The sequence below is a fragment of the Triplophysa dalaica genome, chromosome 9 (assembly GCF_015846415.1).
Source record: "Triplophysa dalaica isolate WHDGS20190420 chromosome 9, ASM1584641v1, whole genome shotgun sequence".
Lineage (NCBI taxonomy): Eukaryota > Metazoa > Chordata > Actinopteri > Cypriniformes > Nemacheilidae > Triplophysa > Triplophysa dalaica.
The window spans coordinates 17,705,302-17,725,547 of NC_079550.1; the positions used below are offsets into that span (position 1 = coordinate 17,705,302).

Genomic DNA, 20,246 nt, shown 5'->3' on the forward strand with positions numbered 1-20,246 from the left:
TAATAAAAATGTCTTTGAATTGGACACCGGACGCGGCATGACGCTCTGCCACGCAACAAAAAACCTTACAACTCATTGAAAAATATTAAGATTCAAAATTTGGTTCAAACTGGTGGCGGCCGGGGGTGGGATGCGACAATCCCTTTAGGACAAGCTGTGTCGCGTTGCGCGACTCATGCCATTCGCGTCTGGTGTAGACACGGTGTTAGTGTTTTTAAAAACAATACATCTTTCTAGTTATGCCAAGTGCTAGAACAGTGGTCCCCACACTTTTTTTGCCGTGTCCCCCTTTCATAGAGATACTCGTTTTCATGCCACCTACATACACCCACATATAGCACTTCCATGAAATGTCCTTTAACTGCAAACTCATATAATATTTATTGAATTACATTGGTTTAATTTCATTATAATATGATTTCATGTGTACATGCAGGGGAACTTTCTTGTCATAGTTATTTTTGAACAAGCTCTTAACAGCAAGCAATAGGAAGATAAGAAACAAAATATCATAAAATATTATTCAAAAATAATGCCTTGTCACACCCTCTTCTAAAGACCTCATGCCCCCTCTAGGGGTCCCGCCCCCCAGTTTGGGAACTACTGCGCTAGAATATTTTTTGAGGTAGAAACTGTAAGCAGAGCCTTTAAATATCATTATGGACAACGGAGGGCTCTCAAAGTCACCTGGTTTGTAAGTCGCTTTGGATAAAAGCATCTGCTACATTACTCAAAATTAGCTGCTTGCAGTATGTATAGAAAATGAAGAAAAAACTACACAATTGATAAAAAAGTCATTTGCAAGTTAACTGTTCCAATACCAAATGAAACAACCTGAAACATCACACTTTAAATAGACTCCACATGTTTGCAAACATTGTTGACTAAAGTCAGTCACTCTTAGCACCCTGGTAAACAGCAAACGACGACTCTCTCCTCTCTCTCTCTCTCTCTCTATTTCTATTTGTGAGCAAGCACATATAATAACAAACAGGATACGAAAGGGTACAGAATTTCCCTGACTGGCACCTACTAATCATACTAGACGCCACACAAAGACCACAATTCAACCAGCCCCTGCAAATCCTACTACTATTTATACACAAACTACTCCATCCCCTCACTCCAATGGTCCTTGAGTCATGTTTAATACACTGTAATGGTTTTTAGCTGTAAGGACTGTCTGTGTGCTCTACGCTGAATATGATGTCATTTGTTGACTCAAAGCTTAGAGCATAAACCAGGTACAGTACATGCTCTGTCACTACAGGTGTAACTTCCTGCGCAGGGTTTTCTTTTTGAGTGCTGTTCCAAACCGGTTGCTTATGGTCTCATTTGTTTGTAGTAAGGACAAAGAACTCTTACAGAGTCACTACACCTTATAAGCCAAGTTTTTATTTCAATCCAAAAGAGTTCCATACTGTTAGTGTTTATTTTTACAACACGTGCTGTATGTTTACAATCTGTAACAAAAATCTGTTACTGAGCAAGTACTTAAAGAGATCTATGCTAAACGGTCTTGCAATGTTATCCTTAATCATTTATAATTTGAGCTGATTTCTTTGGTAAAGTCAGTTTAACATCATTTGATTTGAACCTTTGTGAAAAAAGTATTCAGAAATTTTGTTTTAAACAAAGAAGGCGATCAAGAGGCAAAGTTAAGGATTGCAGCTTAAATCATCAAGATATACTATTACTACTATAAAACTATCACGGTCCATGTTACATCTATATACAGCGAAAATAGTAATATTCCAAAATTCTACAGTTTTTTGCCCCACTTTAATAGCTATTTGGAATTATTGGCCAGTTTTTTTTATTTCATTGTTTATCATCTTTTTTGTCAGCAATGTAGTAATAACCTCCAGTGCCCTACAAGTTGGAGTTTACAATTAATATTTCACTATTTAGCCATGAGAAAGAAAAGAAAATCACCTTTCATAATTTTCTACAAAATCTCATTGAAAACGATAGGTCGATACAAATTTCTGATTAGTCATGCACACGTTTTAAATATACATATTTATATGTACAATTTTTATCACTCAAAATCAGAGGAGGAAGTATTTTAAATATAACATAACAGATGAGTGTTAATATTGCTATGCTCATAAAATTGACATGTATGAATAAATTATTCCCATAATCGTATAAACATAAGCCCATATGTGACCATGGTCTTAAGTAGCACGAGAACATTTTTAGTAAAAGACAAAAATACATTGTATTGGTCAAATTTAAAGATTTTTTTATGTCAAATATCATTAGGATATTAAGTAAAGTTCATGTTCCATGAAGATATTTTGTACATTACCTACCTTAAATATATAAAAACTTTATTTTTGTGAGTGAATGGCCTTCAACAGTGCCCCTGATTAACAACTTCAAAGGCAATTTTCTCAATATTTAGATTTTTCTGCACTCTAAGAATCCAGAGTTTTAAACTGTTTTATCTGAGCCTATTCTAAAACCTCCTATATAAGTAGAAAGCTTATTTATCAGCTTTGATAAATGCAAAAATCTCAAATTCGAAAAATGTACCCATAACACTGGTTCCCTTTCTGTCGGTCTCTCGACGTTGTGTGTAAATGAAGTTAAATGAATGCTGCCGCCGGCTTCCTTGTATACCGGACATTCAGGGGCGGAGACCGGCATGCAAATTTCATTCGCCAAATTTCATTGGCCTTTTCGATAGTAGTCAGAGTTGATTGGTTCTCAAGGGCGAACCCCATCTGTTGTTCTCGACACAACGTCTCGTTCCCTCCATCAGGGAACTGAGGTAACATACGTAACCAAGACGTTTTGTTGTCCAGGGTCACATATTTAATAAAAACACTTTTCGACAGCTAATTCATGTCCACCAAAAATCAGGTGCTGAATTTCAGCTGGGTGTCTACAAACATTCCTCCTCTGATTTTGTGATAGAAATTATAGTCATTTAAAATCAACTGCTGACCCACATTTTTCAAAACACGTTGAGCTTGATTTAGTAGGAAGATGTGATATTGAAAACAGATCAAGCATCTTGGTCATGCAGAACCAGCTCCAGTTCAATATTTAGCGCCAAACGGGCCTCTGCCAAGTTCCTCATCATCTCTACACTAGAGCCAAAGACAAATGTCTGACAGCTCTCAGAATAAATGTATGCAAAAGTGGAGGAGAGAACAGACCCTGCTCACTACTTGCCAAAGAATGCGCATTCCACATGCTCGTCTCTCACACACACAGTTTCACTGGGAGGACACCTTGGTAACTGTTGCATTATTGCATGTGGTATATTATTATCCTTATAAATCCCCAGTCTTATCACAAATTACCTTTAAATCTCCAAATCACATTGTGTTTCATTTTTAGCAAGTTTTCAAACATAGAGTTTGCAGTACATCCTTGAAGTTCATGAAGCATTCGGGGCTTTCCTCTATATCAAACCTGCCTCAACACGTTTGAACTTCATAATGGATATCTTACCCTCAAATCTTTTGATCTGCAAGGCAGGGGTGAACACAACAGTAGTGCAGCAGATGAGCAAACTGTACGTTTCTGTGCAGCCGGCATTATTTTCATAACAGCACCCTCTTGTCTTGGTTCTCTCTATTTTTCCACCAGCTGGAGGAACATCTGCCAGCAGCACCTGCCAAGGAAGTGTGATCGTATTGCTACACCTTCATGAATTAGTAGGTTAAATTAGATGGAATCAAAATAAACCGTTCTGCGGATTACCAAATCAAGTCAAATGAAGATTAGCCAAAGAGAGGCCTCTGGAATATGACAGCTGATTTCTACTAAAGCCTCCTGGCCGCCCGGGCTGCTGACTTCGCCATTCGAAGACATGCAGAATAAAGATATCAACAAAGCCGGTGGAAAGAAAAGTTATCGGCATAATATTTACACTGTGGGATTCTGGGAAGGGCTTTTAACAGATAAAGCTTGCAGGTGCTTATGATTTGCTCCAGCAGGGAGACAAGAGTCCCTTCTGAATATTGGCATGATTGAACGCCCAATCGAAAATGTCAAAACTGTGTCACATTTATGAGTCCTCAGACACTTAAGTCTGGAGAAATCTTTTAAAAGCGTAACTGTGTATTAGTCTGTAATTGTGGTATATTAGTTTTCCCTGCCTAATCTTTCTACACAAATAAAACATAACCTGTGCCAGATCTTGTTCTAAGCAGGCTGCTTTGTGGACTTGACTTTATACTAAAATCTACATTTTTTTGTTAATTCCCTTAACACAAAAACTTTGACGAGCAAAGTTGGATGTGCTGCTGCTATTTCCCAGAATAACCTTCATGGTTGAAGGGGCCCAAATAAGATTAAAATGTTCCACTCTCGGGAGCCACACACAGCTATCCATCGTCCTTCCATAAAAGGTTGCTCATTGTTTGACGTGTGTATAAACAGCTCGCTGGACCGCGTGCATGACTGCCACCTGCGTTGTACAACACATTACTGAAATACATATTTGGAAACAAATACGATATGCATGTCAACAATGGCTCTAAATTTCAGCACATCCCCATGGCAGCCCACTCACGCGCCCAAATAAACAAAGAATCCTGAAGTACAAATACACAAGCAACGATTTAAACCTAATAACTGCAGAGAAGACTGTTAATTATTGTCCATTAAAATAAACATCAAGATACATCAAATTACGAAAATTATTAAGCACTGAAAATGAAGAGTGATTATTAGTTTCCAGTCAGGCACCACGTTGCATTGACTGACATCTAGTGGTCAGGTGAAGTATTGTCTCCACACTGAACACATCACCGGAAATGGATTTATAGAAATATCGCAAAAAAACGTTTCATTCTTAGGAAAAGGCAGCTTTTCAAACAAATGCAAAAAAATAAAAGTAGATACTATTAAGGGGTGTAAAGAAATAACTTTATTTAAAGCCTATGAAGCGCATTATCCTCATTCTGTTAATACGAACACAACGAAACTAATGTATCTCAAAAACAAATATATTAGCAATGCCAATAACAACAACATTCCTTCACTTTTCCTTATCTATCTATCTATCTATCTATCTATCTATCTATCTATCTATCTATCTATCTATCTATCTATATATCTATCATAAAATATACACACATCAGATTAAGCCGCTTTGCTTTTGCATCCGACAACATGTAAATTAGCGTCAAAACAATGTATAGGAATAACGATCCTAATTTAAGGTAAACTTAAAAAATGTTTAAATCAACTAGATATCGATCGTGTGTGCATATATGGCAGTTATTATTTGAATATTAATAAATAAATCCTACAAAACAAGTAATTAAAGACGTTACTTACATTGCCACAATTCAATGCAAAGGATGAATATTATAGCAAACTTTACCTTAAAACACAATTCAATTCATGCTGTCTTCTAATTTGCAGAACAATCATTAATGGATATCACAGCCGATAACTGTCTTCAAACTGGCGCGTTTCAATGGACAACCGCAATGCCTACGCGACCTGCACATAACGTTAATGTCACTGACCTGCCAGTCGTCTCTCTCTGACACTTTTCCATAATAAATCCCAAGCTTTGGACGTGGATTCCCGGAGCTGTTCGCTTATCGATCGTCTGAGTTTTAGTCGGAGCGACTTTCGTCTCGCTGTCATCGTGAATCCTAGCTCATAATAATCGATCAGTGTCTCGTGCTAACTCCCGTTATTTCTCCTCTTCACCTGGTTTCCTCACGCAAAGACCCGCAAAGAGAAACTTTTCCGAAGAATAAATGCATTTCCAACAACGTGGTAACAACTTTCCAAATAATCCTCTGCAGTATGCACGTGTCGGTCGTGTCGGTGAAGGAATCGAGTGGGCGATTCACTGTGTGTTCACTGCAGATGTGGGTTTGTTTGAAGTTTCTACTTCAGTTTGTAACATACGCTCTCTCTCTCTCTCTCTCTCTCCTTCTGGCGCTCTCTCCCTCTATCTCCCACCACAATCCCTCTCTCTCTCATCACTCTCACTTCTGGAAGACCTCAGTTCACAGCCCACTGTCAAGCTTCACTAAATTTCCCTCAACGATTAATTTGCTATAAAAATCATGTTTTTATGTGTACCACATACTTGTTTATTATTGATGTAAATGTGCAAGATTTCTAATCCAAATGTCTTTATACATTTCAATTTATTTAGACTGAATACCCTAAAAAGTAACTTTTTCCTAACAAAATGAACACAGAAAATATTGTTCTTATAAATAATATATATATCAATCAATATTGCTTTTTGCATTATTTTATCTATTTCTAATCATAGCATTTACATACATATTACAATATGTAAAGACAAAAATATATATAAACATAAATACAAGAAATATTATCGTTGTATCACTACAATTATAAAACTTACAGTAATATTAATAGCATGTCAATGTTCATGTAAGATAAAACCTGTAAAATAAAACATATAATTATAATATCATTTATTGTACAGAATTTTTTTTTCACATGAAAACGAAAGGGACAGAGGGAAAGCAGATCTTTAGTGGACATATTATGAACATTGACAGCTCATTTAATTACAATCCCCTATAGATTTCGTTCTGCACTCAGTATGATATTAACCAACATACTCATCACAAAAGAAAAGAGACCTCACGATGTGTCAGGTTTGCGGCGATACCCAAGAGACAAAAGCGAGAGAAAAAGCCTACTGAAGATATTTTAATGCATTCTACTTAAAATATTACTGCATAGTGATAATCTTATTCCAGACACATCATCTTCAACCTACAAATGTGTTACTGAGTATCACCTGTTTCAGCACTGTCGTCTTTTTAAGTTCATACAGAACAAGCTAACCGGTCATGTGTCCGGGTGCAAGGGTACGGGTTGGCGTGCGTCCCTAATCACGATGAGTGTTAATGCGTCTGAGCTTTATTCACTAATGGAGTCATCTGATGTGAAGACCCTCCCGGGAGAACACGGGGGTCTTCTGCTGTGCCTTAGCTTACGTGTCAAAGGTCAAAGGTCAGGGCCAAACATTTCCCCTCATGCGGGATCAGCAGTGGAATGCCTGGCGGTACAACCGCCTGACCACTTCAGGAAAAAAGCCGGGAACTGTCAAGCTTGGCTTTCAAGCTCACAAATACGGACAAGTGCACTTTAATAACTCAGTGTCTAAAAAGCATCAAATGTCAAGAATAAAGATGAGATGACCTACAGCTATTCTCAGATTCATTAGTCTAGAGACAGACTGCTGGACATTTAATAGTGCAAAGTCAGATCCTGTCTGTCCTCTCAGCAACTGTCCCGCTCCACCAATGCTTCAGCTGGCTGCTCTAAACCCTTGATCTCCCGTCTGTCAACAGCTGATCGCTTCAGGAGACTCATCACTCTTTAAACTTCACCGGTCCTTCAATTATAAATCCAGGCCAAAATGAGTAGCAGTGGTCAGCACAACACAGTTGACTCTGTGCCTGTCTGAACATGCCGAATATGTCGTCCACTTTCACACAGAACGAAATAACTAGATTGCATTGAATGATGGTTTGATATTTGCAGAACTAAACAACTTGATTCGTTCATATCCCAAATGTCTCTTTGGAGAACGACGCATATTGTGAATGATATCCCTCAAACCAGATGTTCTAACCAACGTGGATCTGCGATTTGATCATATGAAGCATCTGAATAATTAGTTTCACCAAATTACAGAGCAACCGTCAACGTTTGCCAAGTACAATATGAATGTCATGCAGATGACAGACTTCTGCAGAAATTTGCACAGAAGCCAAGCTTACACCTCTGCGTTCTTCCCAACGATGAAGTACGAAATTAAAACCACATGGTCTTTTGAAACGCGAAAATTCCTTGTTTTAAAATACCTGAGCCTATTTAACACAAGCCTTCACTTGCTGTCTGGTCCCGTGCTCAGTAATGGGGTCGTGTGGGTCACGGTCCTGATCAAAGACTTGGACAGGAAGTCCCGTGACAAGCAGCGCTCTGGAGTTATCATGACTGTGCGGTATGGTTTCTCTAAGGGCCGTTACGTCTTCTACTCCACGTCATTCAGGATTCAGACTGCTATAGAAGAGATTATTATGGCTAGACTTTGGCTCGTGCGCACAGGAGGAAACACACAGGAAGTGGTTATGTAAGGGGAGGAAGTGGACATCTAAATCTGAATGGCTCTCCACACAAACCCACAGGGTTTGCTTGTTTTGGCAAGACCCCATCAAGTTCTTATCTTTTCTCCAAACAGTGACAGAGCCTTTAGACAGGAAATGTAAATACAGAGCGCCTCGTCGTTCTTAACGGTGCAAATAAGCTTGGACAGAGCGTATGTGTGTTCCATTTGTGAAGTTACAAGTCAAAAGCTTAAATACACTAGTTCACTCAAAAAAAATGTTTGGTCATTTACTCACCCACGTGTCATTGCAAACCATGACTTTCTTTTGCAGAACACAAAAGAATAAATGTTGAACATTTAACCAAACAACATTGGCAACCGTTGACTTCCATTGATGATTCATCAATGGAACTGAGACATTTCTCAAAATATCTTCTTTTGTGTTCCACAGACGAGTGATATACATTATCTCACAGAAGTGAGTACACCCCTCACACTTTTGTAAATATTTTATTATATCTTTTCGTGTGAAAACACTGAAGAAACAACACTTCGCTTCAATGTTAAGTAGTGAATGTACAGCAAAATAACTCAACACACAGCCATGTCTAAACCCCTGGCAACAAGAGTGAGTACACCCCTTCATGAAAATGTTCAAATTGGGCCCAAAGTGTCACTATTTTTTGTGGCCACCATTACTTTCCAGCACCGCCTTAAACCTCTTAGGCATGGAGTTCACAAGACCTTCACAGGTTGCCACTGGGGTCCACTTCCATGACGCTATCACGGAGCAGATGGATGTTAAAATCCTTGCGCTCCTCCACCTCCCGTTTGAGGATGCCCCACAGATGCTCATTAGGGTTTGGGTTTTCACCTTTACCCTCAGCCTCTTTAGCAAGGCAGTGGTCATCTTGGAGGTGTGTTTGGGGTCATTATCATGTTGGAATACTGCCCTGTGGCCCAGTCTCCGAAAGGGAGGGAATCATGCTCTGCTTCAGTATGTCAGAGTGCATGTTGGCATTCATTGTTCCCTCAATGAACTGAGGCTCCCCAGTGCCGGCAGCACTCATATAGCCCCTGTACACTCCCACCACTGTAGCCAAGACACTGTAGGCAAGACACATTTGTCTTTGTCCTCCTCACCTGGTTGCCTCCACACAGGCTTGACACCATCTGAACAGAATACGTTTATCTTGGTCTTATCAGACCACAGGACATGGTTCCAGTCCTTGGTCAGCTTGTCTTTATCAAACTGTTTGTGGGCTTTCTTGTGCATCATCTTTAGAAGTCCTTCTGGGACGACCCCCATGCAGACCTATTTGATGCAGTGTGCGGCGTATGGTCCGAGCACTGACAGGCTGACCCCCAATGCTGGCAGCAATCATACAGTATGTATATTTCCCATAGACAACTTCTGGAAATGACGCAGATCATGTGCACTCAACTTCTTTGGTCGACCATTGTGAGGTCTGTTCTGCGTGGAACCTGTCCTGTTATACCACTGTGTGGTCTTGGCCACTGTGATGCAGCTAAGTTTCAGGGTCTTGTAGCCCTTTTTATAGCCTAGGCAATCTTTATGGAGACCAACAATATTTTTTTCAGATCCTCAGAGAGTTCTTTGCCAATATGGTGCCATGTCGAGCTTCCAGTGACCAGTATGAGAGAGTGAGAACCATAAAACCAAATTTAACACACCTGGTCCCAATTAACACCTGAGACCTTGTCACTAACGCATCACATGACACCGGGGAGATAAAATGGCTTATTGGGCCAAATTTTGACATTTTCACTTAGGGGTTTACTCACTTTTGTTGCCAGCGGTTTAGACATGAAAGGCTGTGTCTTGAGTTATTTTGAGGGGACAGCAACGTATAATTTCATCAGTTTTGTCACATGAAAAGATATAGTAAAATATTTACAAAAATGTGAGGGGTGTTCTCACTTCTGTGAGATACTGTACATGTTTTAAACAACATGAGGACAAATTATTTTATTATGAACTATTCCTTTAAATTGTCTGATCCTTAAACAACGGCATATGTTATATGACTTCAGAATGTTTGATATAGCATTAGTTATATTTTATGCACTATAATGCAGTTCGTATGACTTTTAAGATATATTCGAAGTCTTCTAAAGTCATATGATTTAGATTAGTCAACATATGGTCAATATTAACTTTTATGGCAACAGCTATGTAAAAAAATGGTAAATAATGACACGTTTTTAATCATGTGAACCGTTCTTTTAATCATAAGAAACCACCTGTTTCGTGTCGGTTCCCAAACATATAAATAAAACATACTCAATGCAAGTCGATGTCACAATTATCTGCAATAAATTGTGTTTGTGTTCCTGTGTTTTTTCTTTGTGGATTCATCAAATACTTCTTGTGGAATATACTCCTTGTGGTGCGCCTCAATACGCTACATCCCATGACAGTCGACTCATTTAATAAGCACCAAAAATTACAGATGAACAGCATGCTATCCTCTTGTGCACCTCCTGTTTGCCCGTGAACCCAGTGGCTTGCGCTTCACACTGACCAATGAGCTGGAATGAGAAAAGGTCCAGATGTTGAGAAGCTGATTTCTTTTCGCTCCGATTGGCTGCCTCGCTTGGCCGTGAGGTCCCAGGCCAGGCTCCAGGAATCCTCCAGGGGGATCACGCTTCCCAGCCTAATGCATTCAAGGCGTGGAATTCCCCCCATCTGCCCCCTCTTTCCTTTCCTTCTCCCACTCTTACATTCGGGCCCATCTAATGCATGCGCTATAAATTTCCTCAGCAAATGTTCCCAAGCTGGGTCTACAGCTTTCCAGAGAAATCACACATGTGATGCTGCTTTTAGATTGGAATATGGAGTGGGAGGAAAGCCCTTAACGCAATAGTTCTCAGTGAATGTGATTCATTGTGTGAAACCTCATCAGGTTTGGCAATGGCTTTAGAATCATGAGCTTGGATGTTTTTCACTAAATCCCTGTTACACCAAATGTGGATGTCGACATGAGTTACGAAGGCTGTGCTTGCTATTCTAGGATACTAACCATAGTAATCGTACTATTTCTGCAGTATGCAGTAGAGTGTGCAAAAGTTTTTGAACAACAAAGTATAGGTGACCTACAACAATTGGCAAAACATGTCATTTCATCTGCAGTCTCAATTCATAAACAGCATACGGTGTCGCATACTGTATCTCACCATGCTCTGCACTTAAACCTACGACTTCCACTGGGACGAATGCATGAGAAGCTAAATCCACTTTTTTTATTGGAAATCAAACGAATTACACAAAACGAAAAGCCACTGTTATATTTACAATTTAACTACGATTTAGCAAAACAGCATGATCTAACAAGCAAACTCCTATAAACTAGAATAAAAAGAGGTTTGGATACACAGACACAAACACAGTGGTCGTGGAGGTGCCAGAAGGGGTATGCGAATGCTATTGTTTCACCGTTGCAAAAGCGCAGCATGACAAAGCATGTAATGTTGTCAAAGCAACCCAATCTGTTCGGACTCGGCCAACCACAGAAGTCCATGGGAAAACATTTACAGTCTCAACACACCACCTGGCTTCTATCAGAAGAGAGGGATTATAACACACACATGCTCATACACTCGCACACACATACACTGTGCCCTCTTACCCAATTTGCATGTATGCACAGCCTGCGATTACACATAACTGTATTTCACATTTTAATGGAAAATAACCTAAATGCATGTGCACAATGCAATGCAAGTCGTTTCAGTCGACGGATCATTTGATGTGAATCACAGAAATCCAATGGGACCTGTGCGACCCGCATCTACCATGCAGAAAGTAAACAATTAAACTAGTGTAGATGGTCAGCCTAGACTTGATAAGATTTAAACCCGGTCACAAAGACATTAAGATCCAGATTTAGACAGTTCTTAAAAGACAGTATGCTACATGAAACTAAACAGACAGAGCTCAAACTTATCCTCTTTCTTCTTTAATTGGCAGGGAAAGTGTTCAACAAAGCCATAAAAAACAACATGGTGTTTTACAGATTACACGCTTCTACAGCTACACTGTTTAGATAGTAAGAATAATCAACCATATATTTACTTCCAACAACATTCTATGTTATTCCAGAACAATGTAAATATATATTCTATGATGATTCATTACTTAATATACTAACATTGTGCCGTTGTGGTAATTGGTGAAAGATTATGCCACGGAGAAAAATGCACTAAAAATATTTTTTATCACATCTCATTCTATAGATTGCACTGCATATACTGTACTGCTATTTTCAAAAAAGATAAATCCTTTGAGTAAAGACAATTGCTGATCGAACAGCTGAACTGTTTCTCAGAAAGATCAACAAAGTGAACGAAAACCAAACAGAGTCATGACTTACTGTATTTTGTAGATTTTATTACGTTACTAGGCTACGTTGTAACAAAAGAGTCATCTATCATGCTAGTATAAGCACAGTATATGAAGGATACTGTTACCAGAATGTCATTTGCCACATACAATATACTATAGTGATGAACTTTGCATATACCATACAGTTTTTTTGTATATTCCTGGCAGTCCCACCCTGTACCCCATTTCGCATACCATCCATCCTAAATTGCCTAAATTGCATGAGTATTGCCCACATCATAGTATGATGAGTATTCTTAAAGTGATAGTTCACCCGAAAATGTTGTCGTCTTTTACTCACTCTCTTCACATTTCAAACCTGTATGACTTTCATTCTCCCTCAGAACACAAAAATGCACTTCTGATGTATATAAATCCAATGCAAGTGAAGAGGTGTCGGTTAACAACATTCCTCAAAATATCTTCTTTCGTGTTCTGCAGCAGACAGAAAGTCATTTTTGAAAAGACAAAAGGGTGAGTATATGATAACAGAATTATCATTTTTGCATGAACTATCACTTTAAAACACCCGTTGATAATTCAAAGTGTAGATCCAACACTCAAACAACCGATATTACCCACACCTCAACATGAGAGGACGAAGTTTGTGACGTTCCACTGTATTAACGAAATTAAATATGATGCGTCACTGAATAAATGTAAGTATACAGTAAACATAAGAAATATGAATAGTTTGATGGAAAGAGTTGTATTTGAATGTGTCTGACTGTTTATGATCACATTATTGTCTAGAAGTGGCAACAATTGCCACTTCCGTTTTAAGTTAGTAGCCTATGTCCCAGTGCATGCATCCTGCTTTGCTACACTGTATAATGTATGTACTTTTATATACCAAAAACAGTGCGTAGTTTTAAGGCATAGTAAAAGTAGGCGAATTGTTATGCCAGCTTTGACAAGAATTCAAAGCAAGAACACACGCACGGTTCCATCAGACTGATCTGTTCATCAGGTGACAATTGTTTTCGCCTCCTTCACTTCAATTTAATTAACAAACCAGCTCGAGAAAAGAAAACGTTCCAGCTGCTTTAGTTGTTCTTGGGCACAAGGGATCCAGGGATTTGCAGAGCACTGAATGTAATTGGTGGAAACTGCCAAGGTCGTGTACAATAGAGGCTGATCCAAATGAATGACTGTTCAATCCCTTAACGCCATCTCCTATTGAGAGAAAATCCCACCCTGGCAAGCATGAGTTAATCAAATTATTGAGAAAGTCTGTGAGATTCCTTATCGCAAGAGCCTGGAATGCCGTAAGAAATTAAAATGTCAAAGAGTGGAAATTGCTATCTAAACACAGAGGAGTAAAATAATTACTGGAAACTACAGGATTTATACAACAATAAATGAAATTAAGCTTCTACCAAAGATTCATTCAAGCAATACGTAATTCTAAAGTACCAAAGCCAACAGTGGAAGTCCACGGAAAGCCACGAGCCATTTCCATCTTTCCACATGTGGAACGTTTCATGCTCTCCCTATGGCAGCGGTTCTCTTTACGGACTAGCCGCTAGGCCACATGACTAGCTCAATGTAAATTTAACACATGATGTCATCGATTTAGACCAGAAAAGGCTAAAAAAAACACATAATCACATACTCTCCCTCATCTCAGTGAAATAATCTGTGTTTAGTGAGGGCTCAAAGGCAAAACTACTCCTTCCATTTGCCCAACAACAGTCATCACCTTACCAAAAAGGACAGTTTAAACTAATCTGAACTGGTTTGCATGTCTTAGCTGGTTTGAGCTGGTTTAGCTCTCTGACCAGCAAATCTGTTAGTTTAGTTTCCCAGCCTGACCACCTAAAGAAAACCCATAAACTCTACAAAAAACATCTATCCAGACTAGTCCGAGCAGTGGAAAGAAGCCTGTTGACTAGCTGAGACAAACAACCCGTTTCTTGTTCAACAGGGCCTGATTAAATAAAGTTAAAAGGGAGATAAACCAAACTTAAACTCACGATAACGGCATTTTAAACTACGCTAGCCAAATAATAAAAAAAGTAGGTTATTGAAAAAAAAAACTTTTAGTATTTCGAGATATTAAGATCAGATCTCAGAATGACATTTCCCGCAGCCAAAACCAATAACCAGTCATAAAGCAAAAGCCTTTCAGTCTGTATCTTATCCCACAATCCCACAAGCCTTTGTTCCACTAAAAGCACTTTGATTAGTCCAGTTAAAACAATAATCCATAAGACGTCAAGTCATTCATAAAACAAGACTAAAGGTCTTTCTGTAACCGTACAATAAAACCAATCATCTACGTGTATTTATTGGTTTTGCTTTTACATGTGTGATCGCTGCCAGCTACTCCATACAGACATATTTCAAGTTGTGGCAGAAACCAAGGTCAAGATAATAACTTCTAGTCCTGTGTTGTGTTTTTACAGTTCCACCCTAATATGCAGCACAGTAGCTTCCAAAAGTGCAAAAATACACTCTCAGCAATATGAAATAAAAGCGACCAATCACTTTGTTCAAGGACAACTTTCCCTTTCATCTAACAGTAAATCAAACAGATCTTTTGGATTCTGTCTCAGTGGGTCTCGAGTGAGACAGGACGGCCAGACAGGACCCCAGAGAGAGAGAGAGGCAGCAGCTGTTAGGGGTCACCAGTGCCATCCACTGAGAACCAGATGAGACGGAAAAAAAAGTGGCAGAGTCTGGGAGAGCAGCTGGCTTTAGTGCTGAGAGTGAGCAGAGAAAGGGTCCATAAAGCTGACCCTGAACATAGAGGAATGTAGAGGCAGACGCTTAACTAATGGTCCTAAGAGAAGCGATGGAAAAGGAAGGGGAAAATAGTGGAACAGAATATGAGAAAGAGGTAAAAGAAAAAAAGAAAAATAAAGCAATGCTAAAAGTGGAAATGTTACAGGTGATTTATGTGCATGTGTAAGTCTTCTGGACATGTCCGGTCAATACAAACTGCATAAACTAAATTAGCTTTCCAGGGTCGATAGTCTCAGCTGGAAACCAAATTCATTATTATGATGTGATTGATACAAGATAAAACTGAACAGACGCACAAAATCAATGAGGCTTATAATGATAACATAAATCATATTAAAAGGGGTGGTAGACTCGTGTTTTATTTACAGTGACATATTTGGTCTTTCTATTTTCTCTGTTGGTTCCTATTCTGACACATTCTGCACTGAAACATGAAGTGAAACTAAATTCTGAACTTTTCAGCTCATTTAATCCTCTTTGGAGAAATCCTTGTTTTATAGTGATGACCTTGACAAACTGTATATGAGGACAGAAAAAAGTCAGACAGACACAGAAAGGCAGGTAGATAGACATATACTGTATCTGGACAGACAGACAATACAGAGAAACATATAGACAGAGATAGACACACACAAAAAAAGAAAGAGGGATACAGGACGGCAGATAGATAGACAAAGAGAGAGAGAGAGAGAGAGAGAGAGAGAGAGAGAGACAGGCAGAAACAAAGACAAACATACAAAAATATATCAGAGAGAAAGACAGATACAGAGAGACAGAAAGGCAAATAGAAACAGAGAGACATAAAGTGAGAGAAAGAGAGAGAGAGAGAGAGAGAGAGAGACAGACATAAATATTGACAAACATACATACATACATACATCAGAGAGGCAAGGCGGGCAATTCCGTTTTTTCTCACATCCATATTTATTTTATTTCCCTTTTTTAATGTATATATTTTTTTTTTCATAGACTGACATTCTTTGATGTTTAGACTCTTTCAACAAGGGTGTAGTAAAATATAAACAGATGGTTCAATATAATCGTAACAGATTCATTATCTGAGCATTTTTATGTCATGTCCATAATGCAAAATGTCACGTCCTTAACGCTGGAATTGCCCAGACAGAGAGACAGACAAAGACAAAGACAGACAGATAAATACAGAAAGAGACACATACAGAGAGACAGCTAGACGGATACAGAGGGATAGACAGAAAAACACAGAGAATCAGACAGATGAACAGAGACAGACAGACAGACAGACATAAAGACAAAGAGAGGTGGACAGAATAACACAAAGAGACAGACAGACAGGTGAAGAGAGGCAAAGAAATAAACAGAAACAAAGATACAGAGAGATACAGACAGGCAGATATACTGTAGAGAGAGACAGCCAGAAACAAACAGTGAGACAGACAGATTCAAACAATTTAAACAATTCACCTACACAACATTGATATGGTCAGTTGGACCCTTTGTTTCTGATATACGAGCATATATAAGAGTACAGAATGTTCTGGGTGTGTTCAAACTCTTGCTTGGTTTCATTCAGTGGCTCAATGCCTTTGGATTTGTCTTGTCAAAGGAGAATAACAGCATTTGCAGGAAAAGAGAAGCTTGTGTTCAGAGCTGTCCGTCCAGCTTCTGGCTTCAGCACCAGTGGTCTCAGTCTGACAGTTCTGGGTCGCCTCTCGCCGTGTCTCTCTTTGTGAGACGGGAGGTCTGACACGCTGATGATTACCATACCAAATGATCATGAATTCTTAAAACACCTCTGAACACGGGACAAGAGATGGACATGAAGTCCTCAAATGATTCAAGGCAGACAAACATATATCAACATGTCTGCCCTGTCAAGAGAGATATTTCTAAACCGCTGACAACTCGGGCATGTTTTGAGGATGCCGTCCCTACAAGCGGACGGCATCCCTACAAACGGATACAGTGAATGTACAGATTCAGTTTTAAAGACGAGATTCACAGAGGATGCAATAAATAGGAAAACAAGAATACACTGAATGACGCATTAAAGGAAATGTGGACTTCTTTTTGATTTGGTTCTGTTGGATACTTGGAACGAGAGGTCAAACTTGATTTATATCTGTGGAAATACAAACAGCTGAAAAAAAATGAAGCGGGTCAGAGGGGTCGAGTATTTTTCCATACTGTATATCTTCCCTGATGCTGTTTCTTAAACAAGAGATTTGCTACCTTAGTCATGTCGGCTCTGGTTATCCTTAAATCATAAAGCACAAGGACTGGATTATTAATCTACGTCTGCTCATAAAAAGGCGCCTCTCCATTGATAACTGCAATGTCTAGACACGGATAAAAACGTTTCTTTGAATAACTGAAACCCTCAACAGGGGGATGGGTTGGTTCACCAGAAGATGTGCAATTTCTGTAGTATCAGGGAATCCAAAAAGCGAACAGGGTTCTGTTTGTTCTCGAGTTCTTCACAGGGGTCTGGCGCTGCATGGTTTGCATCAGAGCTAATGGTCTTTTACGATGCGCAGTGATACTTCTGTTTATTGGACCCTGCGGGGCCGGTGGGTGCGTCAAAGTGGTCATTATAGACAGGAACTTGGTTCCACGGTCTCAAAATTGTCATTATTGGGTCTTGGCTCAATCTGAAACTGTTTAGCATTAAACGGAAGCATTGCACTGAAAAATGGTTTGAGCTAAAGAGAGCACAAACGTCTGATGAAGTTATCTGAGCACTAAGCCATGGGACAGCACAACCAAATTACAATTTTGTGATTATTTATTTTCCATGTAATCACAATTTTTTTCCACAAAGTATATGTTTTAGAGAATATTTGCATTGCTTTCCACTTACACAAAAAAGGACATCCAAAAAGGACAACAAAGTACCAGAAATCATCATAAAAGTTGTCAATATTCAACCAGAAGTGATCTGAAGCAATATTGTTCTGTTGCTTTAGTCATTATTTAAAATTTATTTTAGTTTTTTGTTATATCTGTAGTATTAGTTATTGTATCAAAGAGAGAAAGATCTAAAGGAATAGTTAACCCCAAAAAGGAAAAATACAAAACAATATAACACTAAAAACTCATGGTAAGGATACAGATTCTGACAGCAACAATTTAGAAAACGGTTAAACATATATTACTTTATATTATTAATATTAATATTTACAACATAAAAAAGCATAAGAGAGATTTATATAAATTTTTCCTACATTTTGAGAAGGGTCAGGGTGCAGAATTGCACCCTCATGACTTCACAAAATACATAATTACGTTGAAAAGGTCACACTTGACATAGGCAGAAGTATATAAACATTTTTTATTTATCGTTTATAGATAAGACCCTTATTCATCGTCTGGTATCGTTTAAAGCCCTTTGAAGCTGCACCGAAACTGTCATTTTGACCTTTAACCGTTTGGAGTCCATTGAAGTCCACTATATGGAGAAACATCCTTGAATGTTTTTATCAAAAACCTTAATTTCTTTTCGACTAAAGAAAAAAAACACAAATATCTTGGATTACATGGGGGTGAGAAAATGATCATGAAAATGTATTTTGAAAGTGAACTTCTCCTTTAAATCTTTCTATTTCTGTTAATACATTTGTAACCAGTTAAACAGGTGGTTCACAATGTGGTGCACTTCATATCAGCAGGGCACCCAAACAGTGGAGACCCCTCTTTTTCTTCTCTCCAGGATCTCTAGTTACATCTGTCTTCACAGAACAGTATTCCTCTTTGCTTGCATTTGATTTGTGTGGCATCAACCACTTGGTTTCTTTATTAAAGGTCTCAGACAAAGACTTGGAATGTATACAGCCACTAAGAATGTATTTACCCCATTACTTACCTAAATGTTAAACATAATCAATAGCATAACACACAACTTTAACCAATTCCATATGCAGTGATTTGAATGAAATAATAGGTTTTGGTTTAAGATGTGATCATTAAATGCTCCACAGTCTGAGTTCTGGGAGAGAGTCCTTCTGGTGGTCATCACTGTAATGAGTTGTGTTTATGTGTACTAAGGAGCTCGGGGCCATCTGGCCCAACAGTAGGTGACATCATACTGTCTCTAGGTCCCTGCAGTAAAAATACAAGAGGGGAAATACAGCACCACATGTGCCCTTAACTTTACGCTTTTCTTTTATAGCTTCATCATAGTTATTACTGTCATCATTCAATTGAAGACACATGGTTAGTTGTTGGATTGAATGAAAGCGACGGTCACATGCAGGGAGGACAGATCTGATTTCAAATGTGGTTTGGAGAGGTCAGATCAAATAAATCTTAAATAAAACTCAAATCTACAGCAGTGACTGCCAACCAGGGCTACATAAATTCCATGGGGTACTTGGAAAGATCAGTTTATGATTATTTTACTTGTACTTCTTTTATAGTTCCTTAAAAATGAAAGAAATTAAACATGTTGTGTCAATTTCAGGGATATTATTGTTAACTAAAAAAAAAAAAAAACTCTGTTAATTGACATCAGATAAAATATGAATCAAATAGATATTTTTTTAATAAAATATATTTAAAAAAAATAGTTAGTAATTAAGACTAATTATTATAATTAATCAAATAATATGAAACAAAAAAAAACTGAATTAAAAATACATTAGACCTATCAAATAATTTTTTAAAGAATAACAATAAAATAACAAAATGATTACAAATGTAACTAAAAATAACATGAAATAGATAAAAGTGCATAATTAAAAGATTAATATAATTCAAAATAACACTAAAATAAAATAAAAAAACAACTTGCGGTGTAGTTGCCCATAACCCATACATCCCGGCCTCATGTGGGAAAGCAACCTGAGCTCAAATTGGAATCCCACAACATTGCCTCAATGTTTTCCAGCTGCCCCCTGGCCACATCAAGCCAAGCCAAATATTTCTCCTCAGCATAACAGTAACGATGCTACGGTTTCCCCCCTAAATTTGACTGGGTCCCACACCAAGCCAGCACATCGAAATAGGTCTGACTATTATCAAGGGTCTTTG

The 20,246-nt window shown here is 38.4% G+C and overlaps 1 protein-coding gene across 2 annotated transcripts in view; it reads right to left on the bottom strand.

The window, feature by feature from the left end:
* stard13b (StAR-related lipid transfer (START) domain containing 13b) overlaps nt 1–20,246 on the bottom strand; it is a 58,356-nt gene that overhangs the window by 29,845 nt on the left and 8,265 nt on the right. Inside the window, exon 1 of one of the 2 annotated variants that reach the window (XM_056756824.1) lies at nt 5,499–5,819. The exons of the other annotated variant lie outside the window; for it this stretch is intronic. Within the exon in view, the coding sequence (XP_056612802.1) occupies nt 5,499–5,622 (124 nt within the window). The 5' untranslated portion in view covers nt 5,623–5,819. Of the gene's footprint in view, nt 1–5,498; nt 5,820–20,246 lie in introns of those variants that run through there. 2 annotated transcript variants of the gene reach the window in all.